Source organism: Carcharhinus amblyrhynchos, chromosome 8 (assembly GCF_965287045.1).
Source record: "Carcharhinus amblyrhynchos chromosome 8, sCarAmb.v2.hapA, whole genome shotgun sequence".
Classification (NCBI taxonomy): domain Eukaryota; kingdom Metazoa; phylum Chordata; class Chondrichthyes; order Carcharhiniformes; family Carcharhinidae; genus Carcharhinus; species Carcharhinus amblyrhynchos.
In genome coordinates, this window is record NC_137331.1 from 113,203,639 (window position 1) to 113,222,916 (window position 19,278).

Sequence of the window (19,278 nt, forward strand, 5' to 3'; positions counted from 1 at the left end):
TCTTATATTGAGGCATTATGAATGGAGCTTAGAAATAAGAAGGGTGAAATCACAATGCTGGGAGTGTAGTATAGACCTTCCAATAGCCTGTAGGAGACAGAGGAGCCACTGTGTAGTCAGCTACTGAAAAGGTGTGGAAAAAAAAACAGGGTAGTTGTGATGGGTGACTGGGAATCCCTTTCGGGCAGGTCTCAGATGCAGCGCAATTGTTAGATGTACCCAGGAGGGCTTTTTTGATATAGTATGCTGACAATCCAACAAGGGAGGAGGCCATTCTAGACTTTGTATTGGGGAATCAGCTACCAATGTTTCAGTGGGGGAGCATATTGGGGTTAGCGTTCATAATTCCGTAAGATTTTGAGTAATCATGGATAAGGACATAAGGCCCTAGGGTGAGGGTGCTTAATTGGGCGATAGCCAATTACATCCTAATTAGACAGGAACTGGGGAATGTGGATTGGGAGTGGCTATTTGAAGGCAAATCCATGTCTGGCATATAGAAGGCTTTAAAGGCCACTTGACAGTCGTGCGGGACAAACGTGCCCCTGCAAAAATGAAGGGTAGAAATGGCAGGATTCGGGAACCATGGATGATGAGGCAAATTGTTAGCCTAGTCAAAAGAAAAAAGGTAACTTGTGATAGGTCTAGGCATCTAAAAACTGACAAAGCCCTTGAGGTGGGTATGCCGGCGTTGGACTGGCGTAAACACAGTAAAAAGTCTGACAACACCAGGTTTTAGTCCAACCTATTTATTTGATAATATACTCACAAGCTTTCGAGGGACACTGAAGAGGGTGTCCCTCGAAAGCTTGTGAGTATATTATCAAAGCCCTTGAGTACAGTGAAATTAGGAAGGAACTTAAACATGGGATTAGGAGGACAATAAGGAGCCGTGAAATGTCTTAAGCAAACAGGGTCAAGGAGAATCCCAAAGCTTTTTATGCATGTATTAGGAGCAAGAGGGTAGCAAGAGAAAAGGTAGGCTCACTCGAGGACAATGGAGAGAAGTTGTGCAAGGAACCACAGGAAGTGGGTGAAATCCTTAATGACTACTTTGCATCGGCATTCACCAATGTAAAGGACATGATGAATGTTGAGGTCAGGGATATGTGAGAATGCCCTTGAGAACATCAATGTATCAAAGAAGAAAGTGTTGAGTATCCTAAATTGCATTAATGTAGACAAGTTCCCAGGGCCAGATGTGATCTATCCCAGGTTACAGCGGGAGACGAGGACAAGGGGCCTTAACAGATATTTTCGCATCCCCATTGACCACAGGCGATGTTCTGGAGGACTGGAGAATAGCCAACGTTCCCGTGTTGTAAGAAAGGAAGCAGGCAAAATCCAGCAGATTATAGGCCGGTGGGCCTGATGTCAATACTGGGGAAGCTTTTGGAGAAGATACTGAGGGACACAATACACGTATATTTAGAAGAAAATTGACTAATTAGTGACAGGCATCATGATTTTGTACAGGGAAGGTCATGTCCCACTAACTTGATTGAGTTTTTGAAGAGGTGACAAAGAAAGTTGAGGGAAGGGTTGTGGATGTAGTTTATATGGACTTTAGTAATGTAATTGACAAGGTCCCACATAGCAAACTGGTACAAAAAGTAAAATTACATGGGATTCGGATTGGGCTAGCTAGATGGATACAGGACTGGTTATAGACAGAGTAGCAGTGGAAGGGTGTTTTTCAAAATCGAGATTCGTAGTTAGTGATGTTCTGCAGGGGTCAGTGCTGGGACCTCTGTTTATAATGTATATATAAATAATTTATTATTGTCACATGTATTAACATAGTATTGTCTTTTGCAAGCTATACAGACAAAGCATACCATTTATAGAGAAGGAAGCAAGAGAGTGCAGAATGTAGTGTTACAGTCATAGTTAGGGTGTAGAGAAAGGTCAACTTAATGCAAGGTAAGTCCATCCAAAAGTCAGCCAGCAGCGGGGAAGAAGCTGTTCTTGAGTCGGTTGGTACGTGACCTCAGGCTTTTCTATTTTTTTTCCGACAGAAGAATGTGAAAGAGACAATGTCCAGGATGCATGGGGTTCTTAATTATGTCGGCTGCTTTGCCGAGGCAGCGGGAAGTGTAGACAGAATCAATGGATGGGAGGCTGGTTTGGAGGCTGGTAAGTGATCTGGAGGAAAATGTGGGTGGTCTGATTAGGAAGCTTGCAGATGAAATAAAGATTGGTGGAATTGCTGATAATGCCTTGGATTGTCAGAGGATACAATAGGATATAGGTAGATTGGAGACTTGAGCACAGAAATGGTAGGTGGTGTTTAATTCAAACAAAAACAAGGTGATGCATTTTGGAGGATCAAATTTAGGTATGAATTATACTGTAAATGGCAGAAAGCTTAGGAACATTAACATAGAGGGATCTGGGCATGCAGGTTCACAGTTCCCTAAAAGTAGCAACACAGGCGACCAAGGTGATTAAGAAGGCATATGGCATGCTTGCCTTCATCAGCCAGAACACTGACTACAGGAGTTGGAAAATCATGTTGCAGCCATCTAAAACCTTGGTTAGGCCACATTTGGACTATTGCATGCAGTTCTGGTCACCACACCATCAGAAGGACATAGAAGCTTTGGGGAGAGTGCAAAGAAGGCTTACCAGGACGTTGCCTGGTCTCAAGAGTGTTGGCTATTAGGAGAGATTGAATAAACTAAGATTGTTTTAACTGGAAAGAAGGAAGCTGAAGAGAGGCCTGATAGATGTTTACAAAATTATGAGAGGCATAGATAGAGTGGATAGTCAGAGGCTTTTTTCTAAAGGTAGAAGTGTCAATTACAAGGTGAGAGGGGGAAGGTTAAGGGAAATGTGCAGAGGATGTTTTTCATGCAGAGAGTGGTGGGTGCCTGGAATGTGCTGCCAGTGAATGTGGTGGAAGCAGGGAGATAGGCACATTCAAGAGGCATTTGGGTGGGTACATGAATCAAGAGGAAATAGAGGTATATGGAACAAGTAAAGGCATCATGATAGACCCAGGCTTGAAGGGCCAAATGGCCTGTTCCTGTATTGTACTTCTCTTTGTTCTTTGAAAACTGATGTCCTCACCTGATCTGGCAGCAACATGGTTGACTCTTAACCCTCTCTGAAATGGCCTAGTAAGTCAGTTTGATCAAATCAAAGTTTCAAAGAAATGAAATAGGCAGGACAAACCTAGCAGAGGTAGTAGCACAGCGACATACAGTCAAGAGTCCTGGGAGTCCTAAACATCGACTCCGAACCACATGAAGTCTCATGGCTTCAGGTTAAACATGCACAAGGAAACATCCTATTTCATGTACTGTACCCCTCAGTACATACAAAGATGCAGAATGTACGCTGAATGGGGACTTCAATGTCCATCACCAAGTGTTGCTTGGTAGTACCACCACACACTGAGCTGGCCGAGTCCTAAAGTCATGATGTGGGTATGCCGGCATTGGACTGGCGTGAACACAGTAAAAAGTCTGACAACACCAGGTTTTAGTCCAACCTATTTATTTGATAATATACTCACAAGCTTTCGGGATTAAAACCTCACTCACTATACTGTCTGGAGACAATACACATCTCTTTAAACTGTGATCAGTGCTCCTTCCACTCACATTATCAGCCACTTCAGGTCTTGAACAGCAGGTTAGGTGTAAGGATTCGCATTCTAATCAGTAATCTCTAAACTGTCTGTGCTTTATATGCTCTGTCTGAGGCCAGAACTCTCCATTCACCTGACGAAGGGGCTAACCCCGAAAGCTTGTGAGTATATTATCAAATAATTAGGTTGGACTAAAACCTGGTGTTGTCAGACTTTTTACTGAGTCCTAAAGGACATAGCTGCTAGCCTGGGTCTATGGCAGGTGGTAAGGGAACCAATAGAGAAAGCATACTTTACCTCATCCTCAACAAACTGCCTGCTGCAGATGCACCTGTCCATGACAGTATCGGGAGGATTGAGCACAAGATCCTGCCTGCACGGAGAGGACAGTGGCCATGATGGCCAATTGCCATGCTAAGTTGAATGATTTTGTCTAGTCTTGCGTTCCTAGCATCAGCAATATGGCCATCAGTAATAGCAGAATTGTCCTCAACCACAATCTATAATCTCATGGCCTGGCATACCTTCCACTCTAACATTACCACCAAGCCAGGGGAACAACCTGGTTCAATGATGAGCGCAAGACAGACACCAGGAGCTGCACCAGGCATACATAGAAATGAGGTGTTGACCTGGTGAGCTAAAACACAGGACTACTTGTATGCCAGACAGCAAAAGCAGCAAGGGATAGACCTATTCCACAACCAATGGATCAGATCTAAACTCTACAGTTCTACCACATGTGGTCATAAATGGTGGTGTATAATTTAACAACTCAGTAGAGAAGGTGGTTCAATGATGGGGGTAGCCCAGCTCATCAATGCAAAAAATAAGGCAATCTTGCATTTACAACAATTTACAGCCAGAAGTTCTAGGTTCACCTTGGCCTCCTTTGGAATTCCCCAGCATCACTGATTCCAGTTGTTCAGCCAATTTGATTCACTCCACATGATATCAAGAAATGGTCAAAGGCACTAGATACTGCAAAGGCAATGGACCCTGACAATATTCTGGCAATACTACTAAACAATTGTGCTCCAGAAGTTGCCCTGCCCTAGGAAAGCTGTTCCAGTTCAGCTAAAACAGTGCTGTTTACCAAGCAATGTGGAAAGTTGCCCAGGTATATGCTGCAAACAAAAAGCAGTCATGCCCATCAGTCTACTCAATCATCAGTAAAGTGATGGAAGGGGTAATTCCACAATGCAATCAAGTACCATTGCTTTGCAATCACCAGCTCACTGACACTCAGTGTGGGTTACAAAACAAAGAAAATTACAGCACAGGAACAAGCCCTTCAGCCCTCCAAACCTGCACTGACTATGCTGCCCATCTGAACTAAAGCCCCTTGCTCTTCTGGGAACCATACCCTCTACTCCCATCCTATTCATGTATTTGTCAAGACGCCCCTTAAAAGTCTGCCAGGTTCGGCATGGGCAACTCAGCTCCTGGACCCATTACAGCCTTTGTCCAAACATGACAGAAGAGCTGAACCCAATGGGTGAAATGTTTGACTAATCTTGACATCAAGGCAGCATTTGACCAAATTAAGGAAAACATCACGGCAGTACTGAGAGAGGATATATCTGAGGGTTCGGCCACCGAATCTACATGGGTTGAACTGAGAAATAAGGAGGGAAATCACTTTGATCGGGTAGCACTATAGGCCCCCAAATAGTTGGCAGGAAATTGAGGAGCAAATATGTAAGGAGATTACAAGTAGCTCCAAGAAAAATAGCGTGGCAATAGTAGGGGATTTTAACTTTCCCAACACTGACTGGGACAGCCATAGTATTAGAGGTTAGATGGAGAGAAATTTCTGTATTCAGGAAGAGTTTCTCATTCAGTATGTGGATGGCCCGACTAGAAAGGGAGAAAAACTTAATCTCCTCTTGGGAAATAAGGAAAGGCGGGTGACAGAAGTGTTAGTGATGGATCATGTTGGGACCAGTGACCACAATTCCATTAGTTTTAAGACAGCTATGGTGAATGATAAGTCTGGTCCAAAAGTTAAAATTCTAAATTGGAGCCAGGCCAATTTTGATGGTATTAGGCAGGAACTTTCAACAGTTAATTGGGGGAGACATAGAACATAGAACATAACAGCGCAGTACAGGTCCTTCAGCCCTCGATGTTGCGCCGACCAGTGTAACCAATCTTATGACCCTCTAACCTAAACTATTCCAATGTTATCCATATGCCTATCCACTGATCATTTGAACGCCCTTAAAGTTAGCGAGTCCACAACTGCTGCAGGCAGGGCATTCCACGTCCTTACTATCCTCTAAGTAAAGAACCTACCTCTGACATCCATCCTATAATTACCACCCCTTAATTTAAAGCTATGTCCCCTCGTGTTAGCCATCACCATCCGAGGAAAAAGGCTCTCACTGTCCACCCTATCTAACCCTCTGATCATCTTGTATGCCTCAATTAGGTCACCTCTCAACCTTCTTCTTTCTAATGAAAACAGCCTCAAGTCCCTCAGCCTTTCCTCATAAGGCCTTCCCATCATACCAGGCAACATCCTGGTAAACTTCCTCTGCACCCTTTCCAACGCCTCCACATCCTTCTTATAATGCGGCGACCAGAACTGTACGCAATACTCCAAGTGCAGCCGTACCAATGTTTTGTACAGTTGCAACATGACCTCACAGCTCCAAAATTCAATCCCTCTACCAATAAAAGCTAACACACCGTATGCCTTCTTAACAACCTTATCAACCTGGGTGCCAACTTTCAGGGATCTGTGCACACGTACACCGAGATCTCTCTGCTCGTCGACACTACCAAGAGTCCTACCATTAGCCCTATACTCTGTAATCATGTTACTCTTTCCAAAGTGAATCACCTCACACTTTTCTGCATTAAATTCCATTTGCCACCTCTCAGCCCAGCTCTGCAGTTTATCTATGTCCCTCTGCAAACTATAACATCCATCCTCACTGTCTGTGGGCATAAAGGAATGACTGGTAAGTGGGAGGCTTCCAAAAGTGTGTAACCAGGGTTCAGGGTAAGCACATTCCTCTTAGAGTGAAGGGCAAGGCTGATAGATATAGGGAACCCTGGATGACTCAGAATATTGAGGCCCTGGTCAAGAAGAAGGAGGCACGTGACATGTATAGGTAGCTGGGATCAAGTGGATCCCTTGAAGAGTATAGAGAGTGTAGGAGTAGAGTTAAGAAAGAACTCAGGAGGGCAAAAAGGAGACACAACATTGTTTTGACAGATAAGGCAAAGGAAAATCTAAAGAGCTTCCACAAATCATAATGGGCAAAAGAGTAACTAGGGAGAGAGTAAGGCCTCTTAAGGATCAACAAGGTCATCTGTGTGTGAATCCACAAGAGATGGGTGAGATCCTGAATCAATATTTCTCAACAGTAAATACTGCTGAAAATATTGATGTTAGGGAACTTGGGGAAATGAATAGTGATGCCTTAAGGAATGTACTCAACAGAGGAGGTGGTGCTGGAAGTCTCAAAGCGCATCAAGTAGGTAAATCCCCGGGACCTGATGAAATGCATCCCAAGATATGGTGGGAGGCTAGGGAGGGTCCCCTAGCAAAGAAATTTGAATGATCAATAGTCACTGCTGAGGTGCCTGAAGATTGGAGGGTGGCAAATGTTGCACCTTTGTTTGAGAAGGACTGTAGGGAAAAGCCTGGGAACCATAGGCCGATGAGCCTCACATCTATAGTGGGTAAGTTGTTGGAAGATATTTTGAGAGTCAGAATCTATGGGGGCATTTAGCAATGCAAGGACTGATTAGGGACAGTCAGGCAGGGCTTTGGGTGGAAAATCATGTCTCTCAAATTTGAGTGAGTTTTTTGAAGAGGTAACCAAGAAGGTAGATGTGGGCATTGCAGTTGATGTTGTCTACATGGACTTTAGCAAGACCTTTAACAAGGTCCCAAATGGGAGGTTGTTGCATAAATTTAAATCTCACGGGATCCAGGGTGAGGTCGCCAAATGATACAAAATTGGCTTCTTGACGGAAGCTAGAGAGTGTTTGTAAAGGGTTGTTTTTCAAAGTGGAAGCCTGTGACCAGTGGTGTGTGTCAGGAATCAGGCTAGGTCCACTGTTTTTGTAATTTATGTTAATGATTTGGATGAGAATTTAGTGTGTGTGGTTAGTAAGTTTACAAATGACACCAAAATTGGTGGCATATTGGACAGTGAAGAAGGTTATCTCAGATTGCAATGGGATCTTGATCGATTGGGTCAGTCGGCTGACAAATGGCAGATTGAGTTTAATTTAGTGCGAGGTGATGAAGTTTGGTCAATCAAACTAGGGTAGGACTTACGAAGTTAACGATAGGGTATTGGGAAGAGTTATAGAACAGAGATCTAGGGGTACAGGTTCATAGCTCCTTGAAAATGGAGTCACAGGTGGACAGAGTGGTGAAGACGACATTTGGCATGCTTGGTTTCATTGTCAGAAAATCGAATACAGGAGTTGGGAAGTCTTGTTGAAGTAGCATAAGACATTGGTAAGGCCACACTTGGAATACTGTGTACAGTTCTGGTCACCGTATTATAGAAAGAGTGCAGAAAAGGTTTACTAGGATGTTACTGGGACTTGGTGGTTTGAGTTATAAGGAGAAGTTGGAAAGACTGGGACATTTTTTTCTGAGGGATGATCTTATAGAGATGTATAAAATAATGAGGGGTGTAGATAAGCTATATAGTCAATATCTTTTTCCAAAGATAGGCGAGTCTAAAACTATTTTTAAGGTGGGAGGGGAGAGATACAAAAGGGTTCATAAGGGCAATTTTTTCACACAGAAGGTGCAGTATCTGGAACAAGCTGCCAGAGATAATAGTCGAGGAGGGTACAATTTTGTTTTTTAAAAGGCGTTTAGGCAGTCACATGGGTAAGATGGTATAGAGGGATTTGGAACTAGTGTAGGGGTTTAAAAAGGGTGGCATGGACAATTTGGGCAGAAGGGCCTGTTTCTATGCTGTAAACCTCCAAGGCTCTGACTTTAAATGTAACATCAATTAACCTAGCAAAGCTCGAGTCAATGGGCATCAAGAGAAAAATACTCTGCTGGTTGGAGTAATACCTAGCACAAAGGAAGATAGTTCTGGTCACAAAGTCAATCATCTCAGTTTCAAGACGTCAGTGCAGGTGTTCTCTGGGTAGTGTTGTAGGTCCAACCATTTTCAGCTGCTTCATCAATGACCTTCCTTGCATCATAATGTCAGTGGAGAAGGTATTCACTGATTGCCCAGTGATCAGCAGTATTCGTGACTCCTCAGTACCAGAACAGTCATGTCCAAATACAGCAAGAACTGGACAATGTCCAGACTTCGGCTGATAAGTGGCAAGTAATGTTTATGCCACACAAGTAGTAGGCAATAAAGATCTCCAAGAGATAATCTAATCATTGCCACTTGATGTTCAATGACATTACCTTCACTGAATTCCTCCACTAGCAACATCTTCTGGATTAGCATTTACCAGAAACTGAACTGGACTTGTCATATAAATACTGTATAAGATCAGGTTAGATGTGAGGAATCCTGTGAATAACTCATCTCCTGACTCCCCAGAGCTTGTCCATTATCTACAAGGCATGAACCAGGAACATGATAGAATACTCTCCACTTGCCTGGATGAGTGCAGCTCCAACAACACTCAAGAACCTTAACACTATCCAGAACAAAGCAACTTGCTTGATTGGCATCTCATCCACAAACAATTTCTCCCTCCACCACTGAAGCACAGATGCACTGTTGCACAGATGCAAATTCCTTAGACAGTATTTTCGAATCCCATGACTGCTGCCAGAAGGATAAGGGCAGCAGAAGCATGGAATTACCATGGAAAGTATGAACAGATTCTACTATTGGAAACACATGTTTTTCTATTTAACATTCAGAACATAATGAGGTCTCTCCGCACTCAAGAATAATTGCAGTGAGATTACCTGAATTCAACTCTATTTGCCAGAAGGGAAACAGGTAAAGAATTGGAAGAGTCAGCAATAAATGATGACCAAGTGTGAACAGGGAGTCAAATCCAGCACCTCCATTTTAAGTAGTATCTTCATGTATAATTTAAGATTGTTACTTTTTTCAAAGTTGCAGGTGAATGACAAAATGCTGCACCAACATTACCTCCTGCTTCTTTTTTACCACGCTCCCATCCTTTCCGCTTGCTTTGATCCCTTTCTTTTAGCACCGATTTTGAATCTTTCATCCAGGTCTGATAAATGAACTGGAAAAGCAAAGTTCACATAACTTCACCAGATTAAAGTGACAACATTCAGTGCATAGCCATACTACAGAATACAAGTGACACCCAGAAACTCATCACAGCATTAAGTTTATTGAAAACACTGTAGCAATTGGGTTCAAAACATCAATGGAATATACAGCTTACTGGCTGGAATAGCCAAGTTTTAGATGAGACTTTGCTGCTTATTTTGGCTCTCAATCCTTATTAACTATTTTAACTATAGTGCTGTATTGGTATGCAAAAATCAGGCACTGTAAAATCATTAATAAAAGTAAAAATTAAAATCCACCATTTTTTTTACTGCTGGACACACAGATTAAGGGTTTGTCCAAAAGGAAATGTAACAACATACATATTTTCAGAGACACTGTCATTGAAAATCTTCCTTTGCCTTCCTGCTGGTTATAAGGGGTGCATGTGAAATGATAGGGGAATATATACAATCTATATCCTAGTAATATGATTATCCTGCACAAAATTAGCATTATTCTGGCAATTTCATTCTAAGAAGCCACAAAATGGATAGAAGAAAATGTCAGACTAGTACATTAGGGTTGATCTGTTGAGATTACGATTTAGCAGTATGTTTGGACTGGAACAAAATAGCGAGAACTCCAAAGCACATAAAATAAACTATATATACTATATTGGGTCTGAGAGTACTTTGATTTATCACATTAGTATACAGTGAAAAGTATTTTGTGTGCTCTACAGACAAAGCATACCATTCATAGAGAAAGAAAGAGGGTGCAGAATGTAGTGTTGCACTCATAGCTGAGATGTAAAGAAAGATCAATTGAATGAGGTAGATCCATTTAAAAGTCTGATGGCAGCAGACGCTGATGCCTGTTGTCTAAAAGACAATGTTGTTTTAACTAACATTTTAAATATTTTTTATGATTGACACAACAGTGAATAAGAGTCCTCTCAACATGTCCATTGGTTGCTGGCACAGTGGCTGATGCATTCTATAAAGCCTATCTCAAGGCAATTTGTGGAAGTTTACTTAAAAACCAACAATTCTGTATTTAATTTGGCTAGGTTTCCATTTTTGAAATACCAATGCACAGCACTACACAAATATAAACACAATAATAAGTAAATGACTGAGGAAAAAGAAAACCACAATACATGTTTGCTACTTTTTAGGAGTTGTTAGTAGTTAGCAAAAATGCATAATTAGTGGTTAGTTCAAATAATTTATCAGCAGCATTAACTTAATTTATCTCTATGGTGATTTTTGATGGCACAGGAAAATTCTATTTGTTAAGTAGTACATTTCCCTTATTTCGTAGATATAATCACGCATGCAAAGCAAGAGCAACAAAAGCACAAAAAGGCAGCACTGGGTTAAAGCAAGCATGGAAGCAAGACATGCATATTATGATGTACAGAAGCCAAAGTATTTTCCAACTCTTAGTTGAGCTGGTGTGCAGAAAAATCAACAAAGAACTACATAAAATCAATTAGCATTCAGACAATATCATCAACCTCTATCTTAAAATATTACATAGAACTTAGTCTGAATCTATCATTTTGATTTTCTCCATTTTATTTGAGTATTAATATTTGTGACAACTCTAAACCACAAGATTTTGACTTGTGTATTCATAACCCATAAATATTTAAACATTAACGCAAAAAGGGTCTCTGCTAGTACAATATTCACCTTTTTGACTATGAAAGTACTTTTTATTAGCCTCAGTGTATTTAACTTTAATAATAAGCTCTTATAATCACAGTAGGTGTTACACAGTTGAATTGAGCATCTAGTTTATGTAAACAAACTCTTAAAATGCACCAATCAACTGATCTGAATAAACAAAAACTTCAGAAAATAAAATTCTTCAGGTCAATTTTGTTTATTTTAAATTTAATGTTAAATGGTTTGTTTCTCTTATCTGAATTGCCTCAGCTGTCAAGCTCTCTACTAATATGCTTGAACAATTCTATTGAAGGATAACTAAACATGCAGATAAAAGCCAGTTATTAAAAGGCAGAATGGTACTGATATGTAAGGGAAGTCCAGTACACCTCCACCAATTGGCAATCTTAGGAGATGGGTGACATCACATTTTAGCTTTTTTTGGGTACTTTCACTGAGGAGAATAAATATTACTTGGTAATTCTAACATTATGTTTTCACACCAAAACATCATCTCTACAAATGTTTTAAGCTACACAATAAACACTGCAGAAAAAATTCATTTGAACTACAACTCAACCAAATATATTGAAGAGTTGTCAACTGGTAGGGGTGTACTGTATTAAATGTGTTGGCATTCTACAGAATGAGGCATAATCATTGCACACACATGAAACATCTAAGAAATACCTTTACAGCTCTGACTATCAACTGAAGTATGGTTTTTGGTAGTTTTAGGATAGACTTTGGCAATGCTATTATGGCTGAAGCAAACTTCCGAATTGCTCTCTATAGAGAAGGATAAAGCAAGGCAATTGTTAGTAGAAAGGAAGTTCCTAATACTTGAGTTTTTTTGAAAAGTAATTCATGTCAATATTTCAAGGTTTCACATTCATTTGGAAGTTATTTATCTTTGAAGTTTACATAATCTACAAAAAGGCAAACTCTACACAGAAAAAAACTAAAGAGAATTTGACTTTCTAAATTAACTATTGATTAAAATAAAAACTTGTATCCAAATGATGTGTCTCACATCAGAGACAGTAAATAGTGAAGAAAAGAAATGTATTGAATACTGACAATGGGAAAAAGGGGAGTTAAATGTAGAAGCTAGGTTGGGGGAATCTAAAGCATTACTGAAAACAAGATTTTTGACCAAGCTTTTGGAAGCAGGCAGAAAAGCAGTGAACTATAATCACTTTCACAGAGTATATGGGTTCAAATTAAACCTAATTTGCCCAGTGGGAGCAAGGGGCAATTCAGAACATTACCATTTTATGGCTCATCTGAGTTTGTTTCCTACTTACTTTATTGCTGGGTAAAGTTGATGAGGATGAAAATGGGCATCCACTTCAAACTGGGTCATCGCTGCTAAAATTGGGACTATAGCAATTGGGAAATGACTTCAAATGAAGCAGAAGGCACAGTGAGGCATGAAGACAGTCAAATGTTAGAGGAATAAAGTTAGAAAGTGGTAAGGTAGGAAGAGATCATTCAGGTCTGGTCCCTTGGCTTTAGAGGGATTGACTATGTAGCCATATAAGGCCACAGCGGACTTCCCGAACAAAAAACAATTTTGAAATCGACATTTTGTGCCATGGGAGTTAGACCTTGGGGGTAAATAACCGTATTGAGAATGTTGGACATTGTGCAAGTGAAAACACTTGTTATGTCATTTTGGATGAGTTGAAATTTATTGGAGGACTAATGTGTGGTGGCCAACCAGCTGCAAAGTAATTGAAGATACCAAGCCTTGAGGTGATGAAGGTGTGGACAATAATTTCTGTGATAGAAAACTAGACATGGGGTAGTGCAGCTATTATTGCAGAGGTGCAAGGAAGCATTTTTTTAGTTCGACACAGTTGAGAGAGAAAGCTAAACCTGAGATTGAATACATATGCCAACATAACCTCACAAGAGGTTATTGCAGAAGGTAAGGGGGCATGGAGTTGGGGGTAGGGTGTTAGCGTGGATAGAGGATTGGTTGTCAAATAGGAGGCAGAGAGTGGGGGTTAATGGGTGCTATTCGGATTGGCGGTTGGTGACTAGTGGAGTGCCCCAGGGGTTGGTGCTGGGGCCTCAGCTATTTACCATTTATATAGATGATCTGGAGGAGGGAACCGAGTGTATGGTGTCGAAATTTGCTGATGACACCAAGATTGGGGGAACGGCAAATTGCGCGGAGAGTGTGGAGAGTCTGCAGAAGGATCTAGATAGGCTGGGCGAATGGGCCAGGAAATGGCAAATGGAATTGAATGTTGGCAAGTGCGAGGTGGTCCACTTTGGTAGGAATAAGGGTAGGAAGGACTATTTCTTACGTGGCGAAAAACTGCAGCAGGCGACAGTGCAGAGGGACCTCGGGGTCCTTGTGCATGAGTCGCAAAAACCCAGCCTGCAGGTGCAGCAGGTGGTCAGGAAGGCGAATGGGATGCTGGCCTTCATAGCGAGGGGGATTGAATATAAAAGTAAGAAGGTCTTGCTGTGGCTGTATAGGGCATTGGTGAGGCCACAGCTGGAGTACTGTGTGCAGTTTTGGTCGCCGTACTTACGCAAGGATATTTTGGCCTTGGAGGGAGTGCAGAGGAGGTTTACTAGGCTGATACCGGAGTTGAGGGGGTTGAGCTATGAGGAGAGGCTGAATAAACTAGGCTTGTACTCGTTAGAGTTTAGAAGAATGAGGGGAGATCTCATTGAGACGTATAAGATGATGAATGGGATGGATAGGATAGAGGTGGAGAGACTCTTCCCGCTCAGAAAGGACAGTAGGACTAGGGGGCACAGCCTCAAGATAAAGGGGGGGCGGTTTAGAACGGAGTTGAGGAGGAACTTCTTCACTCAAAGGGTGGTGAATCTCTGGAATTCTCTGCCCGTTGAGGTGGTGGAGGCTGCCTCGCTAAATGTTTTTAAGACGCGGGTTGATGGGTTTTTGATAAGCGAGGGGATTAAGGGTTATGGGGAGAGGGCGGGAATGTGGAACTGAGCCACGACAGATCAGCCATGATCTTATTGAATGGCGGGGCAGGCTCGAAGGGCTAGATGGCCTACTCCTGCTCCTATTTCTTATGTTCTTATGTTCTTAAACCTAAGTCACTCAAGTGAAAAGGGAAACCTTCCAAATATTGATTAGGCCACATGTTAAACTGCAAAACATGGTAGCACTGGTGGTGGCACCAATCTAACAATGATTTGATTTGATTTATTATTGTATTAGTATACAGTGAAAAGTATTCTTTCACAGACAAAGCATATCGTACGTAGACAAGGAAAGGAAAGACTGCAGAATGTAATGTTAAAGTCATAGCCAGGGTGTAGAGTAAGATCAACTTAATACAAGGTAGATCCATTCAATAGTCTGATGGCAGCAGAAAAGAAGTTGTTCTTGAGTCGGTGCATGTCCTCAGACTTTGGTGCCATGATAGCACACCCATGGAGAGAAATTGGGAGAAGGCTTCTTTACAGGAAGAATCAAAAGACTTCACTTAGCTCTGTGGCAAACTGAGGATTCATAGGGATTGCAGCACCAGTTGAGCAATCACTGCTCCTTTCACGCCCATTCAAAAACCTCAAACGTCCACAGACATCAGTGTGGCTGCAATGAGCTCCCAAGATGACACTGAGTACAGAACACCGCACTTACTCCACCCTGCTCCCCGAATGGTTCCCTGGGTCATGTCATGTCACCCTTACTCTGCAGATGGATCCTTAAAGGGACAACAATCAACATATCCTTCCCACTAAGTCCTTTTATGCAAATATCAATACTCAATTTATACAGTCAAGATAATTAAACATTTAGTCAATTATAAGTTTCTCAGAGGGTTTCCTAATTCTCATGGACTGGCACTTCCACAGAATTGCTGTCAGCCAAAACCACAATGACAGGTGTCTCTTCAGGCATAGTTTAGTCTGCTTTCATGGAGGGCTTAAAAGTGGACAAATCTCCAGGTCCAGATGAATTGTGTCCCAGGCTGTTGTGGGAGGCAAGGGAGGAAATTGCAGGCTCTGACCCAAATGTTTAATTCCTCCTTGGTTACCGAGGTGCCAGAGGACTGGAGAAAAGCTATTTAAGAAAGGTTGTAGTTGGGAAACTACTGAAGAAGATTCCGAAGGAGATAACCTACCTCCATTTGAACATAAGAACATAAGAAATAGGAGCAGGAGTAGGCCATCTAGCCCTTCGAGCCTGCCCCGCCATTCAATAAGATCATGGCTAATCTGAAGTGGATCAGTTCCACTTTCCTGCTTTCTCCCCATAACCCTTAATTCCCTTGTCTGTCAAAAACCTATCTACCCATGACTTAAATATATTTAGCGAGATAGCCTCCACCACTTCAACGGCAGAGAATTCCAGAGATTCACCACCCTTTGAGTGAAGCAGTTCCTCCTCAACTCTGATCTAAACTGCCCCCCCACCTTATCTTGAGGCTGTGCCCTCGAGTCCTGCTATCCTTTCTAAGCAGGAAGAATCTCTCTACCTCTACCCTATCCATCCCTTTCATTATCTTATACGTCTCTCTAAGATCTCCCCTCATCCTTCTAAACTCCAACGAGTACGGTCCCAGTCTATTTAGTCTCTCTTCATAGTCCAACCCCCTCATCTCCGGTATCAGCCTAGTGAACCTCCTCTGCACTCCCTCCAAGGCCAAAATATCCTTGCGCAAGTGCGGCGCCAAAACTGCACACGGTACTCCAGCTGTGGCCTCACCAGTACCCTGTACAGTTGCAGCAAGACCTCCCTGCTTTTATATTCTATCCCCCTCGCTATAAAGGCTAGCATTCCATTCGCCTTCTTGATCACCTGCTGCACCTGCAGACTGGGTTTTTGCGACTCATGCACAAGGACCCCTAGGTCTCTCTGCTCCATAGCATGCTGCAGTTTTTCGCCCTTTAAATAGTAATCCCTCTTACTATTATTTCTGCCAAAGTGGATAACCTCACACTTGCTAATATTATACTCCATCTGCCAGGTCCTCGCCCACTTGCTCAGTCTATCCAGATCCCTCTGCAGGCTTTCCACACCCTCCATGCAATTTGCTTTACCATTCATCTTTGTGTCATCAGCAAATTTCGTCAACCTACACTCAGCCCCCTCCTCCAGATCATCTATATAAATAGTAAATAGCTGAGGCCCAGCACCGATCCCTGCGGCACTCCACTAGTCACCAAACACCAATCAGAATAGCACCCATTGATACCAACTCTCTGCTTCCTATTAGACAACCAATCCTCTATCCACATTAACACCTTACCCCCAACTCCATGCACCCTAACCTTCTGTAGCAACCTTTTATGAGGCACCTTATCAAACGCCTTTTGAAAATCTAGAAACACCACATCCACCGGTTCCCCTCTGTCTACCGCACTAGTCACATCCTCATAGAAATCCAATAAATTTGTCAAACACGATTTCCCCTTAATGAATCCATGTTGTGTCTGCTCTATCAAACCATTCTTTTCTAGGTGCCTCGCTATTTCTTCTTTGATGACAGATTCAAGCATTTTTCCAACTACAGATAATATAAGAACATAAGAAATAGGAGCAGGAGTAGGCCAACTAGCCCTTCGAGCCTGCCCCGCCATTCAATAAGATCATGGCTGATCTGTCGTGGCTCAGTTCCACATTTCCGCCCTCTCCCCATAACCCTTAATCCCCTCTCTCATCAAAAACCCATCAACCCGCGTCTTAAAAATATTTAGCGAGGTAGCCTCCACCACTTCAAACTAACTTTAAACTAACCGGCCTATAATTCCCTGCCTTTTGTCTGCTACTTTTTTTAAACAGCGATGTAACATTAGCCGTTTTCCAATCTTCCGGCACTTCACCAGAATCCAGCAAGTTTTGGTAAATAATCACTAAGGCATCCACTATCACCTCTGCCATTTCCTTCAGAACACTAGGATGCATTCCATGCGGTCCTGGGGACTTGTCCACCTTCAGTCCCATTAGTCTGTCAAGCACTACCTCTCTAGTGACAGTAATCGCATTCAGGCCCTCAACTCCTACCATCCTTCTATCTTTAAGATCTGGCAAACTATTCGTGTTCTCCTCTGTGAAGACCAAGGCAAAGAACTTACTTAAGGCCTCAGCCATTTTCTCATCTCCCACCATTAAATCCCCCCTCTCACCCTCGAAGGGTCCAACATTCACTCTAGCCAGCCTCCTCTTCTTTATATATTTGTAAAAACTCTTATTGTCCTTTTTTATATTTAGTGCTAGTTTAGCTTCATAGTCTATCCTTCCTTTCTTTATCAACTTCTTCGTCATTCTTTGTTGATTTTTAAACCTTTCCCAATCTTCTAATCGCTCACTACTTTTAGCCACTCTGAATGCATCAGCTTTTAATTTAATACTCTCCTTTATTTCCTTCGATAACCACGGGTGGTTATCCCTTCTCCTACATTCCTTCTTTACCATCGGAATATATTTCTGCTGAGCACCGAAAGTGATCTCCTTAAAAATCCTCCACTGTTCCTCAGCCGTCCTACCAACCAATCTGCGCCCCCAATCTACATTTGCCAATTCCTCTCTCATCCTATCGTACTCCCCTCTGTTCAAACAGAGGACACAGGCTCGGAACCCTACTTTCTCATCCTCCATCTGCATCAAAAACTCAACCATACAACGATCACTCGTCCCAAGAGGATCCCTCACAAGAAAATCCCTAATTCTTCCTGCCTCGTTACACAACACCAGATCTAAGATAGCTTGCTCCCTCGTAGGTTCTGTCACACACTGTTCAAGGAAACTATCCCAACAGCATTCCAAGAACTCTTCCTCAAGCTCACCACTTTGGAGCGGCAAGGTTTGATCAGGGATATTCAGCATGGTTTTGTCAGAGGGAGGTCATGCCTAAAAACAATCTGATTGAATTTTTTGAGCGTGTAACCAAGTGTGTGGATGAGGGTAGTGCGGTTGATAATAGTTTACATGGATTTCAGCAAAGCCTCTGACAAAGTCCCACATGGGAGACATATTAAGAATGCAAATGCACATGGGATACAGGGTGATCTGATAAGGTGGATTCATAATTGGCTTGGCAGTAGGAGGCAGAGGGTGGTGGCATTCAGCTGCTTTGGTGACAGGAGGCCAGTGACCAGTGGCGTACCACAGGGATCTGTGCTGGGCTCCTATTGTTAGTTATTTATTTAAATGACGTAGATGACTATGTGGGGGGTAGGATCAGTAAGTTTGTTGATGACTCAAGATTGGCTGTGTGTTTAACAATGAGGTTGACTGTCTTGGGTTACAGAAAGATATAGACGAGATGGTCAAATGGGCGGATAAGTGGCAGATAGAATTTAACCCTGAAAAGCATGAGGTGATACACTTTGGAAGGAGTGATTTGACAAGGAAGTATACTGTGAAAGGTCTGACACAAAGAAGATCAGAAGAACAAATGGGCCTTGATGTTTTTGTCCGTAGATCTCTGAAGGCAGAAAGGCAAGTTAATAGGGTGGTGAAAAAGGCATTTGGCACGCTCATCTTTATCAATCGGGGTATAGATTACAAAAGCAGAGAGGTCATGATGGAGTTGCATAGAAGTTTGATGAAGCCACAGCTAGAATATTATGTGCAGTTCTGCTTGCCACATTATAGGAAGGACATAAACACATTGGAGGGGGTCCAGAGGAGATTCACCAAGATATTGCCTGGGATAGAACATTTAAGTTATAAAGAGAGGTTGGATACGCTCAGATTGTTTTCTTTGGCGCAGAGAAGACTGAGGGGTGACCTGATTGAGGTTTCAAAATCACGAGGGACATGGACAGGGTGGATAGGGAGCAGCTGTTCCCCTTA

The 19,278-nt window shown here is 42.3% G+C and overlaps 1 protein-coding gene across 1 annotated transcript in view; it reads right to left on the bottom strand.

The window, feature by feature from the left end:
- LOC145346843 (piezo-type mechanosensitive ion channel component 2-like) overlaps positions 1-19,278 on the bottom strand; it is an 895,380-nt gene that overhangs the window by 149,570 nt on the left and 726,532 nt on the right. The window contains exons 33-34 of the mRNA XM_080194667.1: positions 12,171-12,269; positions 9,715-9,814 (exon numbers count right to left, since the gene is read on the bottom strand). Coding sequence (XP_080050793.1) covers positions 9,715-9,814; positions 12,171-12,269 — 199 coding nt within the window. The remainder of the gene's footprint in view (positions 1-9,714; positions 9,815-12,170; positions 12,270-19,278) is intronic.